The 23,176-nt window shown below is 37.1% G+C and overlaps 1 protein-coding gene across 8 annotated transcripts in view; it reads left to right on the top strand.

Annotated features, from left to right (window-relative positions):
• Positions 1-23,176, top strand: part of LOC110447417 (A-kinase anchor protein 13-like) — a 232,534-nt gene that overhangs the window by 13,989 nt on the left and 195,369 nt on the right. For 7 of the 8 annotated variants that reach the window (XM_021493096.1, XM_021493091.1, XM_021493094.1 and 4 more), the window contains exons 3-4: positions 19,389-19,441; positions 20,269-20,422. In XM_021493096.1, the coding sequence (XP_021348771.1) occupies positions 19,409-19,441; positions 20,269-20,422 (187 nt within the window). In that variant the 5' untranslated portion in view covers positions 19,389-19,408. Of the gene's footprint in view, positions 1-18,825; positions 18,849-19,388; positions 19,442-20,268; positions 20,423-23,176 lie in introns of those variants that run through there. The other variant, XM_021493090.1, reaches the window with a different exon arrangement.

The following is a 23,176-nucleotide window of genomic DNA, read 5'->3' as shown; positions in this document are numbered from 1 at the left end:
CTTAATTGTAATAAACATTTAAATGACTTATTCTTGAGCACCATGATGCTTAAATTGTTGCTAAAGAAAAGGTTTTGTTCTGTTTCCACTTTCAGTGCTGAACATATTTGGAAGAAAAGCAAGACTTTCATTTTGCAAAATATTTTACAAAGGTTGTATGTAGTGTCATTATTCAGACTTTAACCATGCTTATTTAAAACAGACTAAAACAATCTTTGGTACACGTAGGTACTAATATCTAAGGTAGGTAATTAAAGCAGTTTTTTTTTGTTTTTTTTATTCAAAATATTGAACAGCAAAATTTGAGCTTGATGTAAATTTTTCAGTACATATCATCAATGTAAATGGATTTGTTGAGATTACCCATGTACACATCTATTATCTATCAATATAATATAGTAAGTGATGAACTGCGGCTCCAGTAATCCTCATGTTCCATTATGGTAGTATAAATATGAAAACAGGGCAGCTTGACCGAAATCAATTGTGTTACGTCCAGGGAATAGAAACCTGGTGAGGAATATAATTGAAGGGTTCATCAATCAATGATTGACATATCTGCTAATTATTAATGTATCAAATGAATAGAGTACCTGCAGTGGAAGCTGTACGGAGGCGGTACTGTTATAGTACTACACACTCCTCATCTATTGATTGTCAGCTAGCACTTCTTAATATAATGACTTAATGATAAACAGTTATCAGGTTATACTGCACTTATAATAGCTGCCTGCTAAGGTAGCCTATAGCAGTGTTACCTAACATTGGTGTGTCAGGAAATCATCAACGCAAGACATCTACACGTCAGCTCTGTTATACAAACGTACACTGCAAGTTCAACATAGAGGACTAACGGACCATAGAGGACTTACGGACCATAGAGGACCTACGGACCCATAGAGGACTTATTATTGGAACAAAGACTTGCAGACCATAGAAGACTTAAGGACCATAGAGGACTTATGGACCCATAGTGATCTTATGAACCCATAGTGGACTTATGGACCCACAGGACTTATGAACCCATAGAGGACTTATGTACCCATAGAGGACTAAGGACCCATAGAGGACTAAGGACCCATTGAGGACTAATTATGGACTCATAGAGGACTTACAGAACATAGAGGAATTACGGACGATAGAGGACTGAAGGACCTTTGAGGGACCTTAGAGGACTCACAGACCTTTGAGGACTTGTGGAAGTTAATCTACACAGGACTCTCTTCTGTACCATATCTGATGAAGAATTTTATCTTCCTTCTCAACATGGATATATAACAGTTAATGAGTGGCGGGATGTAATTCTGTTAATGAGTCACAGGGATCTATAAGTGCATTTTAATAAGATCTTTAATCTAGAAACTGAGCATTTAGAACAATTGTTCACATCTTTAATCCAGAACTTTTGTGATTTCTAATATACCTTGGAACAATGTGTGTGGCGTAAAGGATTTGGTTGTACAAGATACATATCTCTATATCGAGGAACAATGGTAAGGTAACTGGTGGTGTTTTATCATGTTTTATGTGCATCTTTTACTGTGCACACTCAGATGCATGCTTCACCTGTATAGGTGCTGAATATAATTACAGGTGACTAGAAGTGTTTGTATTAATGAGAAAGGACAATGCATGCATCAGATATACCTGTCACAGGTAAAATCTCTATCTGTTAATGACCTGTTTGAGACAATGACTTGCATACATATTGCTAAATGTATGTCATACATTCTACACCAATACGCATATTTACATGAATAACTGCATACTGTGTCTACATGTATTGTTTTATGTTAGGATTAACCAAAGCTGTAACATTATGTTGACCTCAATTTGTAAAACTAAATCATTATAAACACTATCATAGTGAAAGTATACTGTACTACAAATCAATGAATGTTAAAAAGATTTGAAATGATTCTCTAGCTATAAAATGCATAAATTTCAATGCATATATAATAAAAATTAACTAAGCACATACTTCACTCTATAGAGATGATGCAGATACTCAAACATCCACAGAGAGAGACAGGTGTCTCAGCTGCAATCTTAATCCCCACCCTGTTAGATACAGGTGTCTCATCTCCCATCTCCATCCCCAACCCTGACAGATACAGGTGTCTTGGCTCCAATCTCCATCCCCACCCTGACAGATCAGGTGTCTCAGCTCCAATCTCCATCCCCACCCTGACAGATACAGGTGTCTCAGCTCCAATATCCATCCCCACCCTGACAGATAAAGGTGTCTCAGCTCCCACCTCCATCCCCACCCTGACAGATACAGGTGTCTCAGCTCCCATCTCCATTCCCACCTTGACAGATACAGATGTCCAGACCCCCACCTCCATTCCCCCCCTGACAGATACAGGTGTCTCAGCTCCCACCTCCATCCCCACCCTGACAGATACAGGTGTCTCAGCTCCCATCTCCATTCCCACCTTGATTGACAGATACAGATGTCCAGACCCCCACCTCCATTCCCACCCTGACAGATACAGGTGTCTCAGCTCCCACCTCCATCCCCACCCTGACAGATACAGGTGTCTCAGCTCCAATCTCCATCCCCACCCTGACAGATACAGGTGTCTCAGCTCCTATCTCCATCCCCACCCTGACAGATACAGGTGTCTCAGCTCCCATCTCCATTCCCACCTTGATTGACAGATACAGATGTCCAGACCCCCACCTCCATTCCCACCCTGACAGATACAGGTGTCTCAGCTCCCACCTCCATCCCCACCCTGACAGATACAGGTGTCTCAGCTCCCACCTCCATCCCCACCCTGACAGATACAGGTGTCTCAGCTCCCACCTCCATCCCCACCCTGACAGATATAGGTGTCTCAGCTCCAATCTCCATCCCCACCCTGACAGATACAGGTGTCTCAGCTCCAATCTACATCCCCACCCTGACAGATACAGGTGTCTTAGCTCCAATCTCCATTCCCACCTTGACAGATACAGATGTCCCAACCCCCACCTCAATTCACACCCTGACAGACACATGTGTCTCAGCTCCCCCCTCCATCCCCACCCTGACAGATACAGGGGTCTCAGCTCCAATCTACATCCCCACCCTGACAGATACAGGTCTCTCAGCTCCAATCTACATCCCCACCCTGACAGATACAGGTGTCTCAGCTCCCACCTCCATCCCTGCCCGTACAGGTACAGGTGTCTCAGCTCCCACCTCCATCCCTGCACGTACAGGTACAGGTGTCCTACCCCTACCACCATCCCTAATCTGATAGAAACAGGTGTCCCAAACCCCAACTCCATTCCCACCCTGACAGGTGTCGCAGCTCCAATCTCCATCTCAACTCTGACAGATACAGATGTCCCAACCCCCACCTCCATCCCTGTCCCGACAGACACAGGTGTCCCAACCCCTACCACCATCCCTAATCTGAGAGTTGTATTGTGTTCTATCCCGAGTTAAATTGGCTTTGTCTCACCCTGATCAGAGACTAGGTGATCATGTTAGATTGGATTTGCAGTGTTGACATTGTTCGATGATGGATGCTATGATTACCTGAGAGTGATTTATCCCTAGCTAGTGAAGCAGGTAACATGACAGGTAACTTAACAGGTAATACTGGTGAAGGTAAGGTCTGAATCATCCTCATTATGTAACCAGTTTGACTCTTTAACTCATCCATTGGATTTTATGGAAAACTACCTGGGGCATGCACTATTACCTTTCTTAACGAGATTTCCAGTGAAGGTATATTGTAATAAACCAAACAAAAGGAACAGTTATCTAAATGTGATTCATTGTGATTGACGTACATGTAGGTAAGCTTAAGCCACACAATATGGTACATGATTAAATAGTTAACAAAATTATACCATGGACTATCTCAGTATTTATAAACATTCAGTACAGGTGACAGTAAAGGTGAGAGTATTGTTTATAGTAAAGGTGAAGGTACAGGTGAGGGTACAGGTGAGGGTACAGGTGACAATAAAGGTGAGAGTATATGTGACAATATGGGAGGTGAGAGTAAAGGAGACAGTAAAGGTGAGAGTACATGTGAGGGTACATGTGATAATAAAGGTGAGAGTACAGGAGACAGTAAAGGTGAGAGAGTACAGGAGACAGTAAAGGTGAGAGTACAGGAGACAGTAAAGGTGACAGTAAAGGAGACAGTAAAGGTGACAATAAAGGTGACAGTACAGGTGAGAGTGCAGGTGAGAGTACAGGTGAGAGTACAGGTGAGAGTACAGGAGACAGTAAAGGTGACAGTACAGGTGTGAGTACAGGTGACAGTACAGGTGAGGGTACAGGTGAGAGTACAGGTGAGAGTACAGGAGACAGTAAAGGTAACAGTAAAGGTGACAGTGCAGGTGACAGTACAGTTCACAGAAAGTAATAACTTGAAGTCTTGTTGCATGGTTTCATGAACAAGACAACTGTACAACTTTTGCCACAACAAAGGTGCTGTATTTGAGTACCTTTAATGACAATAACACTGCCATGGAATGTTTTCTGCTGAAACAGTGAACAGTATAATCCTTCAGAATGATACATCTTTTTACTAATGGAGAAAATCATCAAGGGAGTGGGAGAAAGAGAACTTCAATGATCTGGAAGAATTTCAGAGAGTCTTAGGGCTGAATACCATTTTAAATGTTTAAACTTGACTTTTTGACTGTGACATGATTTAAGCCAGGGGCAAGAAAAAAGGTTTGAGCACAGAATCCATGCTTGAGCATGATAACGGTTTCATGAATAGGGGTCTGGGTCATTAGTCCTTCTACAGTTACATTCAAAACAAAATGAAGGGGAGATAACTCAAGATCAGAAAGTTCTCTAATGTTATGTCTGCATTGGTACAGGAATCCCTAAAAATTTTGTTGTTGAAAATATCAGTGCAGGAAGGGCAAGATGTGTTCCATCATCAGTCAAGATAATTCAAGTGTATTTTGTTCTGGATGATGTTTAAATCATAACTGTCTAGTGTGATAAATGATGTTAAATGCATTCTACTGTTGACTCACTGGAAAAATATGAGGTTTTTTTCACTGTTGAGCAATTATACAGATGGAATGACATACTCAATACATCCTGTAATTGATCACCACAGAAACGCCTGTGTAAAACATATACAAGTGTAAAGTTACAAGTCCAGGAAGTTGGAGAGTCGGAAAACCCAAATACCAAATTACCTCCATCAACAGCTGGTGAACACATCAGTGCCAGCCACTAAACTTCAACTACAGAGAAAACATACATATTTAGTACAGTTTCTATTAAAAATTCACACTTCAAAGTTCTGTATGATACTTATTGTGGATGTAAAGGTATGCCATCTGTCAGTTTACATGCTACGGTATAATTGGTGCAACATTGTCGCTTAGAGATCACGTAGCAACCCTGTTAAATCAGTGTCACATAGCTACCCTGTTTTATCAGTGTCACATAGCTACCCTGTTATATCCGTGTCACATAGCTAACCTGTTATATCAGTGTCACATAGCTCATAGCTACCCTGTTTTATCAGTGTCACATAGCTACCCTGTTTTATCAGTGTCACGTAGCTCCACTGTTATATCAGTGTCACATAGCTAACCTGTTATATCAGTGTCACATAGCTCATAGCTACCCTGTTTTATCAGTGTCACATAGCTACCCTGTTTTATCAGTGTCACATAGCTACCCTGTTATATCGGTGTCATGTAGCTACCCTGTTTGATCAGTGTCACGTAGCTACCCTGTTTGATCAGTGTCACGTAGCTACCCTGATATATCAGTGTCACATAGCTACCCTGTTATATGAGAGTCACATTGCTAACCTGTTATATCAGTGTCACATAGCTTCCCTGTTATATCAGTGCACATAGCTACCCTGTTTTATCAGTGTCACGTAGCTACCCTGTTCTATGATAAGTGTCACGTAGCTACCCTGTTATATATAGGTGTCACGTAGCTACCATGTTATATCAGTGTCACATAGCTACCTTCTTTTATCAGTGTCACATAGCTACCCTGTTATATCGGTGTCATGTAGCTACCCTGTTTGATCAGTGTCACGTAGCTACCCTGATATATCAGTGTCACATAGCTACCCTGTTTTATCAGTGTCACGTAGCTACCCTGTTTTACCAGTGTCACGTAGCTACCCTGTTATGTCAGTGTCACGTAGCTACCCTGTTATATTATATCAGTGTCACGTATAGCTACCCTGTTATATCAGTGTCATATAGCTACCCTGTTATATCAGTGTCATGTAGCTCCCCTGTTATATCAGTGTCACGTAGCTACCATGTTATATCAGTGTCACATAGCTACCATGTTATATCAGTGTCACATAGCTACCACGCTGTTATATCAGTGTCACATAGCTAACCTGTTATATCAGTGTCACATAGCTTCCCTGTTATATCAGTGTCACATAGCTAACCTGTTATATCAGTGTCACATAGCTACCCTGTTTTATCAGTGTCACGTAGCTACCCTGTTATGTCAGTGTCACGTAGCTACCCTGTTATATCAGTGTCAAGTAGCCGTTATATCAGTGTCATGTAGCTACCCTGATTGATCAGGGTCACGTAGCTACCCTGTTATATCAGTGTCATGTAGCTCCCCTGTTATATCAGTGTCACATAGCTTCCCTGTTATATCAGTGTCATGTAGCTACCCTGATTGATCAGGGTCACGTAGCTACCCTGTTATATCAGTGTCCCTTAGCTACCCTGCTAAATCAGTGTCACGTAGCTACCCTGCTATATCAGTGTCATGTAGCTACCCTGATTGATCAGGGTCACGTAGCTACCCTGTTATATCAGTGTCAAGTAGCTACCCTGTTATATCAGTGTCAAGTAGCTACCCTGTTATATCAGTGTCATGAAGCTACCCTGTTATATCAGTGTCACATAGCTACCCTATTATATCAGTGTCACATAGCTACCCTATTATATCAGTGTCACATAGCTACCCTGTTATATGAGAGTCACATTGCTAACCTGTTATATCAGTGTCACATAGCTCCCCTGTTATATCAGTGTCACGTAGCCGTTATATCAGTGTCATGTAGCTACCCTGTTATCCTGAGAGGACAGGTTTTATTGGACTTGATATTAATCCTGAGAGGACAGAGGTTTTATTGCCCTTGATATTGGCCGCAGGGAAGATCCAATGAAACCTTCTATATCGTGGAATGAAGTTCCTGACTAAGACCTGTTTAAACTACAGCTTAAAGTTTGGCTTTAAACTCTCCTCAGCAGTGATGTTTACATAAAGTACATTCAAATTGAAATGACAAACCAGTTCTAAATGTGATTACCTATCTTATGTAGGAATCATGGTAAAATCAAAATGAATAATTCCATTCATAAAATCCCTTAGGCATTAAAATACATTAAACTTGTTCAATGCTGTTCAATATTTTTGTAAACGTTTAAAATTCCTGAAACACTGAGGACATGTTACGTGTGTATATTTAGACACCATCACATGATATTATAGCCGTAATGTGTTTCTATAGCTACTACATGTATATTTAGACACCATCACGTGATATTATAGCCGTAATGTGTTTCTATAGCTATGACATGTATATTTAGACACCATTGCGTGATATTATAGCCGTAATGTGTTTCTATTGCTACTACATGTATATTTAGACCCCATCACGTGATATTATAGCTGTAATGTGTTTCTATAGCTATGACATGTATATTTAGACACCATTGCGTGATATTATAGCCGTCATGTGTTTCTATAGCTACTACATGTATTTAGACACCACTGCGTGATATTATAGCCGTCATGTGTTTCTATAGCTACTACATGTCTATTTAGACACCATAACGTGATATTATAGCCTCATGTGTTTCTATAGCTACTACATGTATATTTATACACCATCACGTGATATTATAGCCGTAATGTGTTTCTATAGCTACTACATGTATATTTATACACCATCACGTGATATTATAGCCGTAATGTGTTTCTATAGTTACTACATGTATATTTAGACACCATCACGTGTTAGTATAGCCGTAATGTGCTTCTATAGCTACTACATGTTTATTTAGACTCCATTACCTGGTATTATAGCCGTAATGTGATTCTATAGCTACTACATGTAAATTTAGACACCATCACTTGATATTATAGCCGTCATGTGTTTCTATAGCTAATACATGTATATTTAGAAACCATCACGTGATATTAGAGCCGTCATGTGTTTCTATAGCTACTACATGTATATTTAGACACCATCACGTGATAGTATAGCCGTAATGTGTTTCTATAGCTACTACATGTATATTTAGACTCCATTACGTGGTATTATAGCCGTAATGTGTTTCTATAGCTACTACATGTATATTTATACACCATCACGTGATATTATAGCCGTAATGTGTTTCTATAGCTACTACATGTTTATTTAGACTCCATTACGTGGTATTATAGCCGTAATGTGTTTCTATAGCTACTACATGTATGTTTAGACACCATCACGTGATATTATAGCCGTAATGTGTTTCTATAGCTACTACATGTATGTTGATATATAAATAGTTTCCTCTGGCTCAAAATCAAAGATATTTTATTTTACCCTGCAGTCTATTTGGTCATTGTTAATGGGCGTTGTAGACATAACATAAATACTTTGTTACTTAAAACTGCATATAAACAGTGTAAGCTGTACTGTGATTAACAGGGAGGAGGCATTCCGAAGTGGCTCTAGTCGACACATGTATATAGGTATAGCTACCTTCAACATCAATGTCATACAGGCTGGAATTGATCTATTAACTCATTCATCCCTGAAATTTCATAATGAACTATTACAACCATTGAATTGGAAGAGTTCAAATGTGTGTTTGGGGGTGAATGAGTTACTTGTGACGACTAAACATGTTGTTGTTGTTTAGGGTGTTTGGTAACTTCTAACGTACCGTTTGGCAGATGATAACATGTATCTTACCTCCTACATATATTTGTTGTTTATTTGATAGTAAGGCCTCACATGTTTTCCACAGAGTATGATTCTCTGTATATATCACCTGTAGTAAGGCCCCACATGTACCAGTGTTATCATATAAGTGTATGCCTTGGTTTGTCTCCTTTTAGTTTTCTTACTAAAGACCTTTGATTTAATTATGTGGAGATACGAGATACAACAAGCTTAACTTTCTGTCGAATATTGCAAAACATAAAAACAAATAGAATTATTGGTCAAAGTGAAATGAAAAATAGTTGAAGACCTCCTTTAAATTATTTTCATTTTATGAACAATGATAAATATTTGGCCAGGGAAGTAAAAAGGGTCCACTCATTGTTCCAGGTTCCAAATCCAAGCTGATCAGGATGTATACTGTATGCTAATAAAAACATCAATGATCAAGTTCATCATAACCCTACTTTTTGGCTAATTTTGATGTAGATGGTTCTCTATTGTTACTAAATGTGTAATATTAACCTCCGAGTCCGACTGGATACCAGGAAATTTGAGCCACAGTTTTACGTCTTCTGTAAAAAGGGAGACTTTAAGATAAGGAATTTACAAGTGAAAGGCGAACATTTGACTTAGCGAAAGTTTCCAGGTAGACGGTGTTCTATCTACAATACACTCATACAGGTGCTGTTATGATAACTGAGAAACAGTTCAGGGTGATTTTGTATAAAAGTTAGATACAGCTGGTACAAGCCAGGTGAACTGACAATGATTTATTATATAGCATGGTATACGTAGTGAGTGTTGGTGTCAATTACAGTTTGTATACAATTATCTATATGCCGTTATATGTGGATTAATAAAAACCACATGTATAACATAGGTATTAATGTCAAGTAACTTTTTATTGGTCTCTGTCAAATTCTGATCCTTGTATTTAGCCATATTGACATATTAATGACTTAATATTGATATGGTTTCAAGAGGATTAATTATTCATGGACAATTTTAGTCCCACGTAATTGTAAGTACATAGGAGATAGAGATAGTTGTGTCGTGAATCCCAGACGAAGCCTATATATCTATATCCTATTAGATTCCTATTGATGTTAATACATGTACCTCATTGTGAAAATGATTTTTTTTTTATCATTGTTGGAAGTTAATGTCTAATTGTCACTGAAATGGTTTTATTAGCTCACCTGGTCCGATGGACGTTGTCTGTCAACTTTTCCTTTAAATCGCTACTTGTCCTGAACAGCTTTATTGATTTTCGAATTTGGCCTGGAGCATCCTTTGGCAAAGGAGACTAAATTTTGTATAAATGAAGGGTGTAATCCTAGGCATACAGATGTATTAGATATGCATATATATATATATATTGCTATATTGGGACTTCTTGCTTCAAAGACAAGTTATTATATTTGTTATATAAAATTCAAAGTCGACTTGGGTACCTACTCCAAGTAAAAAAAAAAGGCCTTTCCTAGTCCTAGCTTGTTGACACAGACCCAAGCATCTGTTTTGGTGAAAACTGAAGTTTCTCCTGTTTGGTATGAAAATGCACTGAATGAAATCAGGAGCAGAGGTAGAAAAAGCTTGTAGAGATAGGGATAATTGTTATATTAGATAATTATGCTTTTATCATTACACAAGACAGAGCATATTAAGCAAACTTTCAAGAGAAAGTATTATAGTTGGCAGAGAGCTTTGTCATGTTACGAATTGAATAGAGAATATCAACCTGATGTTTCTAAAAATAGTAACACAGTTAATATCACAATTCAACCAGTGAATATATAAACCAGTGTATCTAATATCTATTACTGGCTTACCATCAAATATAAACCAGTGTTTCCTATATCTGTTACTGCCTTACCATCAAATATAAACCAGTGTATCCTATATTTGTTACTGCCTTACCATCAAATATAAACCAGTGTATCCTATATCTCTTACTGCCTTACCATTAAATATAAACCAGTGTCTCCTATATCTGTCACTGCCTTACCATCAAATATAAACCAGTGTATCCTATATTTGTTACTGCCTTACCATCAAATATAAGCCAGTGTATCCTATATCTGTTACTGCATGCCTTACCATCAAATATAAACCAGTGTATCCTATATCTGTTACTGCCTTACCATCAAATATAAAACAGTGTATCCTATATTTGTTACTGCCTTACCATCAAATATAAACCAGTGTATCCTATATCTATTACTGCCTTACCATCAAATATAAACCAGTGTATCCTATATCTGTTACTGCCTTACCATCAAATATAAACCAGTGTATCCTATATCTGTTACTGCCTTACCATCAAATATAAACCAGTGTATCCTATATCTGTTACTGCCTTACCATCAAATATAAACCAGTGTATCCTATATCTGTTACTGCCTTACCATCAAATATAAACCAGTGTATCCTATATCTGTTACTGCCTTACCATCAAATATAAACCAGTGTATCCTATATCTGTTACTGCCTTACCATCAAATATAAACCAGTGTATCCTATATCTGTTACTGCCTTACCATCAAATATAAACCAGTGTATCCTATATCTGTTACTGCCTTACCATCAAATATAAACCAGTGTATCCTATATCTGTTACTGCCTTACCATCAAATATAAACCAGTGTATCCTATATCTGTTACTGCCTTACCATCAAATATAAACCAGTGTATCCTATATCTGTTACTGCCTTACCATCAAATATAAACCAGTGTATCCTATATCTGTTACTGCCTTACCATCAAATATAAACCAGTGTATCCTATATCTGTTACTGCCTTACCATCAAATATAAACCAGTGTATCCTATATCTGTTACTGCCTTACCATCAAATATAAACCAGTGTATCCTATATCTGTTACTGCCTTACCATCAAATATAAACCAGTGTATCCTATATCTGTTACTGCCTTACCATCAAATATAAACCAGTGTATCCTATATCTGTTACTGCCTTACCATCAAATATAAACCAGTGTATCCTATATCTGTTACTGCCTTACCATCAAATATAAACCAGTGTATCCTATATCTGTTACTGCCTTACCATCAAATATAAACCAGTGTATCCTATATCTGTTACTGCCTTACCATCAAATATAAACCAGTGTATCCTATATCTGTTACTGCCTTACCATCAAATATAAACCAGTGTATCCTATATCTGTTACTGCCTTACCATCAAATATAAACCAGTGTATCCTATATCTGTTACTGCCTTACCATCAAATATAAACCAGTGTATCCTATATCTGTTACTGCCTTACCATCAAATATAAACCAGTGTATCCTATATCTGTTACTGCCTTACCATCAAATATAAACCAGTGTATCCTATATCTGTTACTGCCTTACCATCAAATATAAACCAGTGTATCCTATATCTGTTACTGCCTTACCATCAAATATAAACCAGTGTATCCTATATCTGTTACTGCCTTACCATCAAATATAAACCAGTGTATCCTATATCTGTTACTGCCTTACCATCAAATATAAACCAGTGTATCCTATATCTGTTACTGCCTTACCATCAAATATAAACCAGTGTATCCTATATCTGTTACTGCCTTACCATCAAATATAAACCAGTGTATCCTATATCTGTTACTGCCTTACCATCAAATATAAACCAGTGTATCCTATATCTGTTACTGCCTTACCATCAAATATAAACCAGTGTATCCTATATCTGTTACTGCCTTACCATCAAATATAAACCAGTGTATCCTATATCTGTTACTGCCTTACCATCAAATATAAACCAGTGTATCCTATATCTGTTACTGCCTTACCATCAAATATAAACCAGTGTATCCTATATCTGTTACTGCCTTACCATCAAATATAAACCAGTGTATCCTATATCTGTTACTGCCTTACCATCAAATATAAACCAGTGTATCCTATATCTGTTACTGCCTTACCATCAAATATAAACCAGTGTATCCTATATCTGTTACTGCCTTACCATCAAATATAAACCAGTGTATCCTATATCTGTTACTGCCTTACCATCAAATATAAACCAGTGTATCCTATATCTGTTACTGCCTTACCATCAAATATAAACCAGTGTATCCTATATCTGTTACTGCCTTACCATCAAATATAAACCAGTGTATCCTATATCTGTTACTGCCTTACCATCAAATATAAACCAGTGTATCCTATATCTGTTACTGCCTTACCATCAAATATAAACCAGTGTATCCTATATCTGTTACTGCCTTACCATCAAATATAAACCAGTGTATCCTATATCTGTTACTGCCTTACCATCAAATATAAACCAGTGTATCCTATATCTGTTACTGCCTTACCATCAAATATAAACCAGTGTATCCTATATCTGTTACTGCCTTACCATCAAATATAAACCAGTGTATCCTATATCTGTTACTGCCTTACCATCAAATATAAACCAGTGTATCCTATATCTGTTACTGCCTTACCATCAAATATAAACCAGTGTATCCTATATCTGTTACTGCCTTACCATCAAATATAAACCAGTGTATCCTATATCTGTTACTGCCTTACCATCAAATATAAACCAGTGTATCCTATATCTGTTACTGCCTTACCATCAAATATAAACCAGTGTATCCTATATCTGTTACTGCCTTACCATCAAATATAAACCAGTGTATCCTATATCTGTTACTGCCTTACCATCAAATATAAACCAGTGTATCCTATATCTGTTACTGCCTTACCATCAAATATAAACCAGTGTATCCTATATCTGTTACTGCCTTACCATCAAATATAAACCAGTGTATCCTATATCTGTTACTGCCTTACCATCAAATATAAACCAGTGTATCCTATATCTGTTACTGCCTTACCATCAAATATAAACCAGTGTATCCTATATCTGTTACTGCCTTACCATCAAATATAAACCAGTGTATCCTATATCTGTTACTGCCTTACCATCAAATATAAACCAGTGTATCCTATATCTGTTACTGCCTTACCATCAAATATAAACCAGTGTATCCTATATCTGTTACTGCCTTACCATCAAATATAAACCAGTGTATCCTATATCTGTTACTGCCTTACCATCAAATATAAACCAGTGTATCCTATATCTGTTACTGCCTTACCATCAAATATAAACCAGTGTATCCTATATCTGTTACTGCCTTACCATCAAATATAAACCAGTGTATCCTATATCTGTTACTGCCTTACCATCAAATATAAACCAGTGTATCCTATATCTGTTACTGCCTTACCATCAAATATAAACCAGTGTATCCTATATCTGTTACTGCCTTACCATCAAATATAAACCAGTGTATCCTATATCTGTTACTGCCTTACCATCAAATATAAACCAGTGTATCCTATATCTGTTACTGCCTTACCATCAAATATAAACCAGTGTATCCTATATCTGTTACTGCCTTACCATCAAATATAAACCAGTGTATCCTATATCTGTTACTGCCTTACCATCAAATATAAACCAGTGTATCCTATATCTGTTACTGCCTTACCATCAAATATAAACCAGTGTATCCTATATCTGTTACTGCCTTACCATCAAATATAAACCAGTGTATCCTATATCTGTTACTGCCTTACCATCAAATATAAACCAGTGTATCCTATATCTGTTACTGCCTTACCATCAAATATAAACCAGTGTATCCTATATCTGTTACTGCCTTACCATCAAATATAAACCAGTGTATCCTATATCTGTTACTGCCTTACCATCAAATATAAACCAGTGTATCCTATATCTGTTACTGCCTTACCATCAAATATAAACCAGTGTATCCTATATCTGTTACTGCCTTACCATCAAATATAAACCAGTGTATCCTATATCTGTTACTGCCTTACCATCAAATATAAACCAGTGTATCCTATATCTGTTACTGCCTTACCATCAAATATAAACCAGTGTATCCTATATCTGTTACTGCCTTACCATCAAATATAAACCAGTGTATCCTATATCTGTTACTGCCTTACCATCAAATATAAACCAGTGTATCCTATATCTGTTACTGCCTTACCATCAAATATAAACCAGTGTATCCTATATCTGTTACTGCCTTACCATCAAATATAAACCAGTGTATCCTATATCTGTTACTGCCTTACCATCAAATATAAACCAGTGTATCCTATATCTGTTACTGCCTTACCATCAAATATAAACCAGTGTATCCTATATCTGTTACTGCCTTACCATCAAATATAAACCAGTGTATCCTATATCTGTTACTGCCTTACCATCAAATATAAACCAGTGTATCCTATATCTGTTACTGCCTTACCATCAAATATAAACCAGTGTATCCTATATCTGTTACTGCCTTACCATCAAATATAAACCAGTGTATCCTATATCTGTTACTGCCTTACCATCAAATATAAACCAGTGTATCCTATATCTGTTACTGCCTTACCATCAAATATAAACCAGTGTATCCTATATCTGTTACTGCCTTACCATCAAATATAAACCAGTGTATCCTATATCTGTTACTGCCTTACCATCAAATATAAACCAGTGTATCCTATATCTGTTACTGCCTTACCATCAAATATAAACCAGTGTATCCTATATCTGTTACTGCCTTACCATCAAATATAAACCAGTGTATCCTATATCTGTTACTGCCTTACCATCAAATATAAACCAGTGTATCCTATATCTGTTACTGCCTTACCATCAAATATAAACCAGTGTATCCTATATCTGTTACTGCCTTACCATCAAATATAAACCAGTGTATCCTATATCTGTTACTGCCTTACCATCAAATATAAACCAGTGTATCCTATATCTGTTACTGCCTTACCATCAAATATAAACCAGTGTATCCTATATCTGTTACTGCCTTACCATCAAATATAAACCAGTGTATCCTATATCTGTTACTGCCTTACCATCAAATATAAACCAGTGTATCCTATATCTGTTACTGCCTTACCATCAAATATAAACCAGTGTATCCTATATCTGTTACTGCCTTACCATCAAATATAAACCAGTGTATCCTATATCTGTTACTGCCTTACCATCAAATATAAACCAGTGTATCCTATATCTGTTACTGCCTTACCATCAAATATAAACCAGTGTATCCTATATCTGTTACTGCCTTACCATCAAATATAAACCAGTGTATCCTATATCTGTTACTGCCTTACCATCAAATATAAACCAGTGTATCCTATATCTGTTACTGCCTTACCATCAAATATAAACCAGTGTATCCTATATCTGTTACTGCCTTACCATCAAATATAAACCAGTGTATCCTATATCTGTTACTGCCTTACCATCAAATATAAACCAGTGTATCCTATATCTGTTACTGCCTTACCATCAAATATAAACCAGTGTATCCTATATCTGTTACTGCCTTACCATCAAATATAAACCAGTGTATCCTATATCTGTTACTGCCTTACCATCAAATATAAACCAGTGTATCCTATATCTGTTACTGCCTTACCATCAAATATAAACCAGTGTATCCTATATCTGTTACTGCCTTACCATCAAATATAAACCAGTGTATCCTATATCTGTTACTGCCTTACCATCAAATATAAACCAGTGTATCCTATATCTGTTACTGCCTTACCATCAAATATAAACCAGTGTATCCTATATCTGTTACTGCCTTACCATCAAATATAAACCAGTGTATCCTATATCTGTTACTGCCTTACCATCAAATATAAACCAGTGTATCCTATATCTGTTACTGCCTTACCATCAAATATAAACCAGTGTATCCTATATCTGTTACTGCCTTACCATCAAATATAAACCAGTGTATCCTATATCTGTTACTGCCTTACCATCAAATATAAACCAGTGTATCCTATATCTGTTACTGCCTTACCATCAAATATAAACCAGTGTATCCTATATCTGTTACTGCCTTACCATCAAATATAAACCAGTGTATCCTATATCTGTTACTGCCTTACCATCAAATATAAACCAGTGTATCCTATATCTGTTACTGCCTTACCATCAAATATAAACCAGTGTATCCTATATCTGTTACTGCCTTACCATCAAATATAAACCAGTGTATCCTATATCTGTTACTGCCTTACCATCAAATATAAACCAGTGTATCCTATATCTGTTACTGCCTTACCATCAAATATAAACCAGTGTATCCTATATCTGTTACTGCCTTACCATCAAATATAAACCAGTGTATCCTATATCTGTTACTGCCTTACCATCAAATATAAACCAGTGTATCCTATATCTGTTACTGCCTTACCATCAAATATAAACCAGTGTATCCTATATCTGTTACTGCCTTACCATCAAATATAAACCAGTGTATCCTATATCTGTTACTGCCTTACCATCAAATATAAACCAGTGTATCCTATATCTGTTACTGCCTTACCATCAAATATAAACCAGTGTATCCTATATCTGTTACTGCCTTACCATCAAATATAAACCAGTGTATCCTATATCTGTTACTGCCTTACCATCAAATATAAACCAGTGTATCCTATATCTGTTACTGCCTTACCATCAAATATAAACCAGTGTATCCTATATCTGTTACTGCCTTACCATCAAATATAAACCAGTGTATCCTATATCTGTTACTGCCTTACCATCAAATATAAACCAGTGTATCCTATATCTGTTACTGCCTTACCATCAAATATAAACCAGTGTATCCTATATCTGTTACTGCCTTACCATCAAATATAAACCAGTGTATCCTATATCTGTTACTGCCTTACCATCAAATATAAACCAGTGTATCCTATATCTGTTACTGCCTTACCATCAAATATAAACCAGTGTATCCTATATCTGTTACTGCCTTACCATCAAATATAAACCAGTGTATCCTATATCTGTTACTGCCTTACCATCAAATATAAACCAGTGTATCCTATATCTGTTACTGCCTTACCATCAAATATAAACCAGTGTATCCTATATCTGTTACTGCCTTACCATCAAATATAAACCAGTGTATCCTATATCTGTTACTGCCTTACCATCAAATATAAACCAGTGTATCCTATATCTGTTACTGCCTTACCATCAAATATAAACCAGTGTATCCTATATCTGTTACTGCCTTACCATCAAATATAAACCAGTGTATCCTATATCTGTTACTGCCTTACCATCAAATATAAACCAGTGTATCCTATATCTGTTACTGCCTTACCATCAAATATAAACCAGTGTATCCTATATCTGTTACTGCCTTACCATCAAATATAAACCAGTGTATCCTATATTTGTTACTGCCTTACCATCAAATATAAACCAGTGTATCCTATATTTGTTACTGCCTTACCATCAAATATAAACCAGTGTTCCCTATATCTGTTACTGCCTTACCATCAAATATAAACCAGTGTATCCTATATCTGTTACTGCCTTAATTACCATCAAATATAAACCAGTGTATCCTATATTTGTTACTGCCTTACTTCAGGCGTGCTACTTAAGACAAAACATTCTTGTATTAACAGCCAATGTACATATAGTGGTTGGTTTCTCCCAGTCCTAACATATTGCAGATTGTTGTGTTTAAGATAAAATTCTGATGGAGAGAAAAAAATGCATAAAACTGTATGATGTAATACCAGACTTGAGCCAACATTTAACTTGTGGGCCTGAATTCATAGAATGTACATGGGGATTGTAATGAGAGAGGAGTGCAATGAAGCCAAACACACTGGTGATATGTACAGATGCACCTCCCATTATCAGATTGGAATATATACATATCACCATGGCAACACACAGTTTGGTGAACAATAGAACCGCCAGACCCACTGCCTCCTGATCCGTGGGCCGTAAACTGTGATGTTCAATAAAAATTCCAGCTCAAAAGGCCGCTGATTGAATTGTTTGACTGGGGCAGGTAGCTATATAGACTGCAGTGCAATCCTACGCCATGAGCATCAAAGGGTGAAGGAGAATTAATATCAGACCAGTACAGCAAAGGATGGAGTCTGGGTCTAAATAAATTCAAGTGTTCCTCAGTCTGATCTATCTGTCCATGTTGGATCATTTATATGATTTTGTGTGGCTATTCAGCCACTTAGGATCAGATTTATAATATTGCAACAACATGAACATATTGAAAAGAACCAGAGGTGATATCATGGTATAAAAACTTGGAGGTTGAATAAGTTTGAGAACTCGCAGAATGTACTGTTAAATTGTGTTCATATAACCTGTTTTTCTGTTTGATTGATCATATCTTTGTCAGAATAATTCATTTCTAGTATCATGGTATTACTATTTATGATCAAGGAATGAGTTAATCATTTTCTTACAGGTTAATGTTTTAACTCATGATCCTCATCATATCTCTTCTTAAACAGGACATTTATACTAACATTAAATCATTGTTTTGTCATGCATTTGATTTAAACAAATATTTTTTAATCTGTTGCAGGAGTTGATACACCATTTTTCATGGCGTTTTCAGAGATAGAATCTCCAGTTTATGTAAGTATACAAAAGAATTGTCTCCCCTTTTTTCATCTGTCTGTCCATTAATGTGTAGAATAATTATGAAGTCCAAATCTGTATAAAAGATATATATAAACTTTATTTATTTTACAAAAATAAAACAAGTTCTATCAACTTACACTTATCACTTGTTGGCCGGATGGTGGCGCCAGGGGTCTTATATAATGTGGGAGGAAACTGAAGCACCTGCAGAAAACCCACGTGGTCGGGCAGGTGACCCCATAACAATATTTTCCTGTATGATCAGGGAATCACACCCGGCCGACTTGCTGAAGTGTGTACTATCCACTGTGCCACTCGTTATTCCTCTATGCATGTAGATCTGTATTTGTGTTTAATTAATGTGTGCATTACTGATAGTTGTGAGTATTACACACACATGTATCTGAACTTTCAGATTAACCAATCAGATTGTGTTATACATCTCCTAAGGAAATTAAAAATCCATCTGTACCTGTGTGCAAGCTCTCCTGCTTGGAGGCTTAAGTCAGAAGGTCAACATTCTCTGTTCATTATTCAGCTTACCTAGTTGTCAGTCTGCTGCGCAAGTTTCATGTTCTAGTGTGCATATTTTAAAAACATTTATGAGATTTAAATTATAGTTATGTAATAAATGTAGTGATAATGCATATAAAACGATTTATGTTCCTAAACAATTGTCGGTTAAATGTTTATTGTCAGGAATGCAGGGGCATGTTTCCTGGTAAAACGTTATAACAGTTTTTATACCAAATATGGGCATCTCTTTAATTTGAACTAATGTATAAATAAAATGAGGTTGACAAGAAAACTTTTGATCATAGGGAGGTGGCACAATACAGTTGGACCTAACTGGGCACAAGCAACTGATTGACCAGCTCAATGTTCATCTGTTTCTGGTATTCGAGGGTGAACTACAGCGCCACCTCACTGTACTAAAACATTACACAGAGGACTGCTATTTCTCCATTATACCAGGTATGTATCTCTCACTGTACTGAAACATTAACATTATACCAGGTATGTTTCTCTCACTGTACTAAAACATTAACATTATACCAGGTATGTATCTCTCACTGTACTAAAACATTAACATTCATCTGAAATGGTATTCTTTATGTCAGTACACATTTCGACCATAAAATATACCTAAAAGGGCTTTTTCTTGGAAGTGCTTTAAGGGAGGTAACTCTGTCAGGCTTGTCTGGTCTGCCACCAGATACTGTAGAGGCAGGCTAAACTGATCACTGAGTCTCTGCCTACAATATAGTGATTAAACTCCTGACATATTGTTCCAGGATATCTTAATGTAACTATACAGCTGCTGAATGGCAAGTTATAGATGATTTACTTAAATAGGAATTAAAACACAGGTTTGATTATAGCAATAAGTCTATCTTATGAGAGGAAATCTCATTAAGTCTGTTAAAATGATGTTGCTGTTTTATTTCTTACTGTACAGAAAGGTAGGGAATCTAAAAGCATGTGTCCCTAATAGGGTCACTGTGTTATCTATTTGACCTTTGGCTATAATTTCCCTGAAGTACCACACAATTGGTTTCTATACCAACTACGGATTGATATAGGAAGGTTATTATCCCCCGCTTTCACCAAAACGGGGGATATTAATTTGGGTTTGTCTGTCTGCCTGTCACACTTCGTTTCCATGCTATAACTACAACAAATGTTAACTGATTTTCTTCAATCTTGGTCACAGGGTTAACTGCCTTAACGGCTCGGCCAAGTTCGATGACCACTTTCAGTAGACCCCATTTGGTAGAGTTATGGCCCCTGGAATAATGAAAAACTTCATTATCTGCCGAGCTTCGTTTCCGTGCAATAACTATAACAAATGTTATCCTATCTTCTTCAAACTTGGTCGAAGGGTAAAATGCCTTAATATTACGGCGAAGTTTGATGACCACTTTCAGCGAACTCCATTTGGCGGAGTTATGGCCCCTTGAATAACGAAAAACGTACGTATCTGCTGGTTTTTATTTCTGTGCAATAACTACTTCAAATGTTAACAGGTTTTCTTCAAACATGGTCCCAGGGTTAAATGCCTTAAGGGCTCGGTCAAGTACGATGCCCTTAAGTTATGGCCCCTTGAATAACGAAAAACATCACTATCTGCAGTTTCTGCTTAATTACTCTAGCAAATATTAGCCAAATTCTTTCAAACTCGATAACAATGTTTGTGTTCCTCTGTCTTTCCACCCATCTTGGACTCTCTTTGGTTTTCGTATGATAATATCTGTCGATATTGTTAAGGTGTTTCTTATGCACATTCAACTCATGCTAAGTTTGCCAACCAATGTGATTTGTGCATATTTACGGATAATCAATGAGGTATAGGGCTTTTTTGTTTTCTTCATGTTTCAAGCTATACATTATGTCTCAACAGCACGATACTCACATGTTTAAACCTAACCTCAATAATGTTAACCTACAATATGTCCTGCAAGAGGGGGATATAAATTCCACGAATTTGCTTGTTATTGGTACACATGTATATCCTGTGCCCTATCATAGATTGGTTTGACAATGTATCGAGTAAAACAAAAGACTTAAGAAAAAGAAAAACATTGACCTTCGAAATTGGTAGCAATAAGATAGGTGACAAATTGATATATCCTAGTTTTACTGTATAGAGACAATACATGTGGTAGCACTACACATCATATAATGTGTTTACTCATAGTATGTTTAGGGAGAATTTCTGTTGATAATACAGATGTATTCTGTACCCTGACAGAGAATTTTTTCACCAAAGATTGTCAAGTCTCGAAATTATTTTTAAAAAACACTTATTAGTAGCCAGTCAGACTAGTAGTTTCCAATTTTACTACTCCATTGTGCCAATTCTACTAAACCAATACTATTCAATATGATATCAACTGGGCCAGCAAATTTTAGAACCACTAGTTCAGCTGGAGATTTGAGACTAGTGAGCTACCCTTATTGTCTAGCCGTGATTGAGTATACCAGTTTCTGGACAGACAATACAGCTGTAGACTAGAGACCTTGTCATCGAGGTGTAGACACTTACACACCACAAGGTCACCTCAGGACCGGTAATCTATATAGTATAGATGACATCAGCAGGAATCGGTGAATGATGATTATCTATACCAATCAGACACCTCACAACAATTCTGATTTCTGTTGGTCAATCAAACACGACCATCATATTTTACAAGCAATAATTTCTCATTTGGCTGCTGGTTTTTCGTAGTATATATAATTATAACGAGGTTGCTATGAACAGAGGACAGTAGAGGTAATGCCATATTGACACAGTGTGTCCACACCTATTGTGTGTAATGATATAAGGGCCGAAGCTGATGAGGGGAGGCTAAGATGTGATGGGCTATAGGGGTGAGGCGAGATGACTGTCTCCTGGGATTAGGAAAAAGGTTTACAGGTCAGCAGGAGGATTTCACCTTGTATTACCAGGAGGGGAGGTAGATCATAGGGTTGAGGAATGTCTTTTACTAAGGGGATTGGTTGTGTTGGAGCAGGAGGATTTCACCTTGTATTACCAGGAGGGGAGGTAGATCATCGGTTTGAGGAATGTCTTTTACTAAGGGGATTGGTTGTGTTGGAGCAGGAGGATTTCACCTTGTATTACCAGGAGGGGAGGTAGATCATCGGTTTGAGGAATGTCTTTTACTAAGGGGATTGGTTGTGTTGGAGCAGGAGGATTTCACCTTGTATTACCAGGAGGGGAGG

Source organism: Mizuhopecten yessoensis, unplaced genomic scaffold, assembly GCF_002113885.1.
Source record: "Mizuhopecten yessoensis strain PY_sf001 unplaced genomic scaffold, ASM211388v2 scaffold3349, whole genome shotgun sequence".
NCBI lineage: Eukaryota > Metazoa > Mollusca > Bivalvia > Pectinida > Pectinidae > Mizuhopecten > Mizuhopecten yessoensis.
Note: the sequence above shows the minus strand (reverse complement) of the source record. Positions and strands in the feature narration are given on the sequence as shown.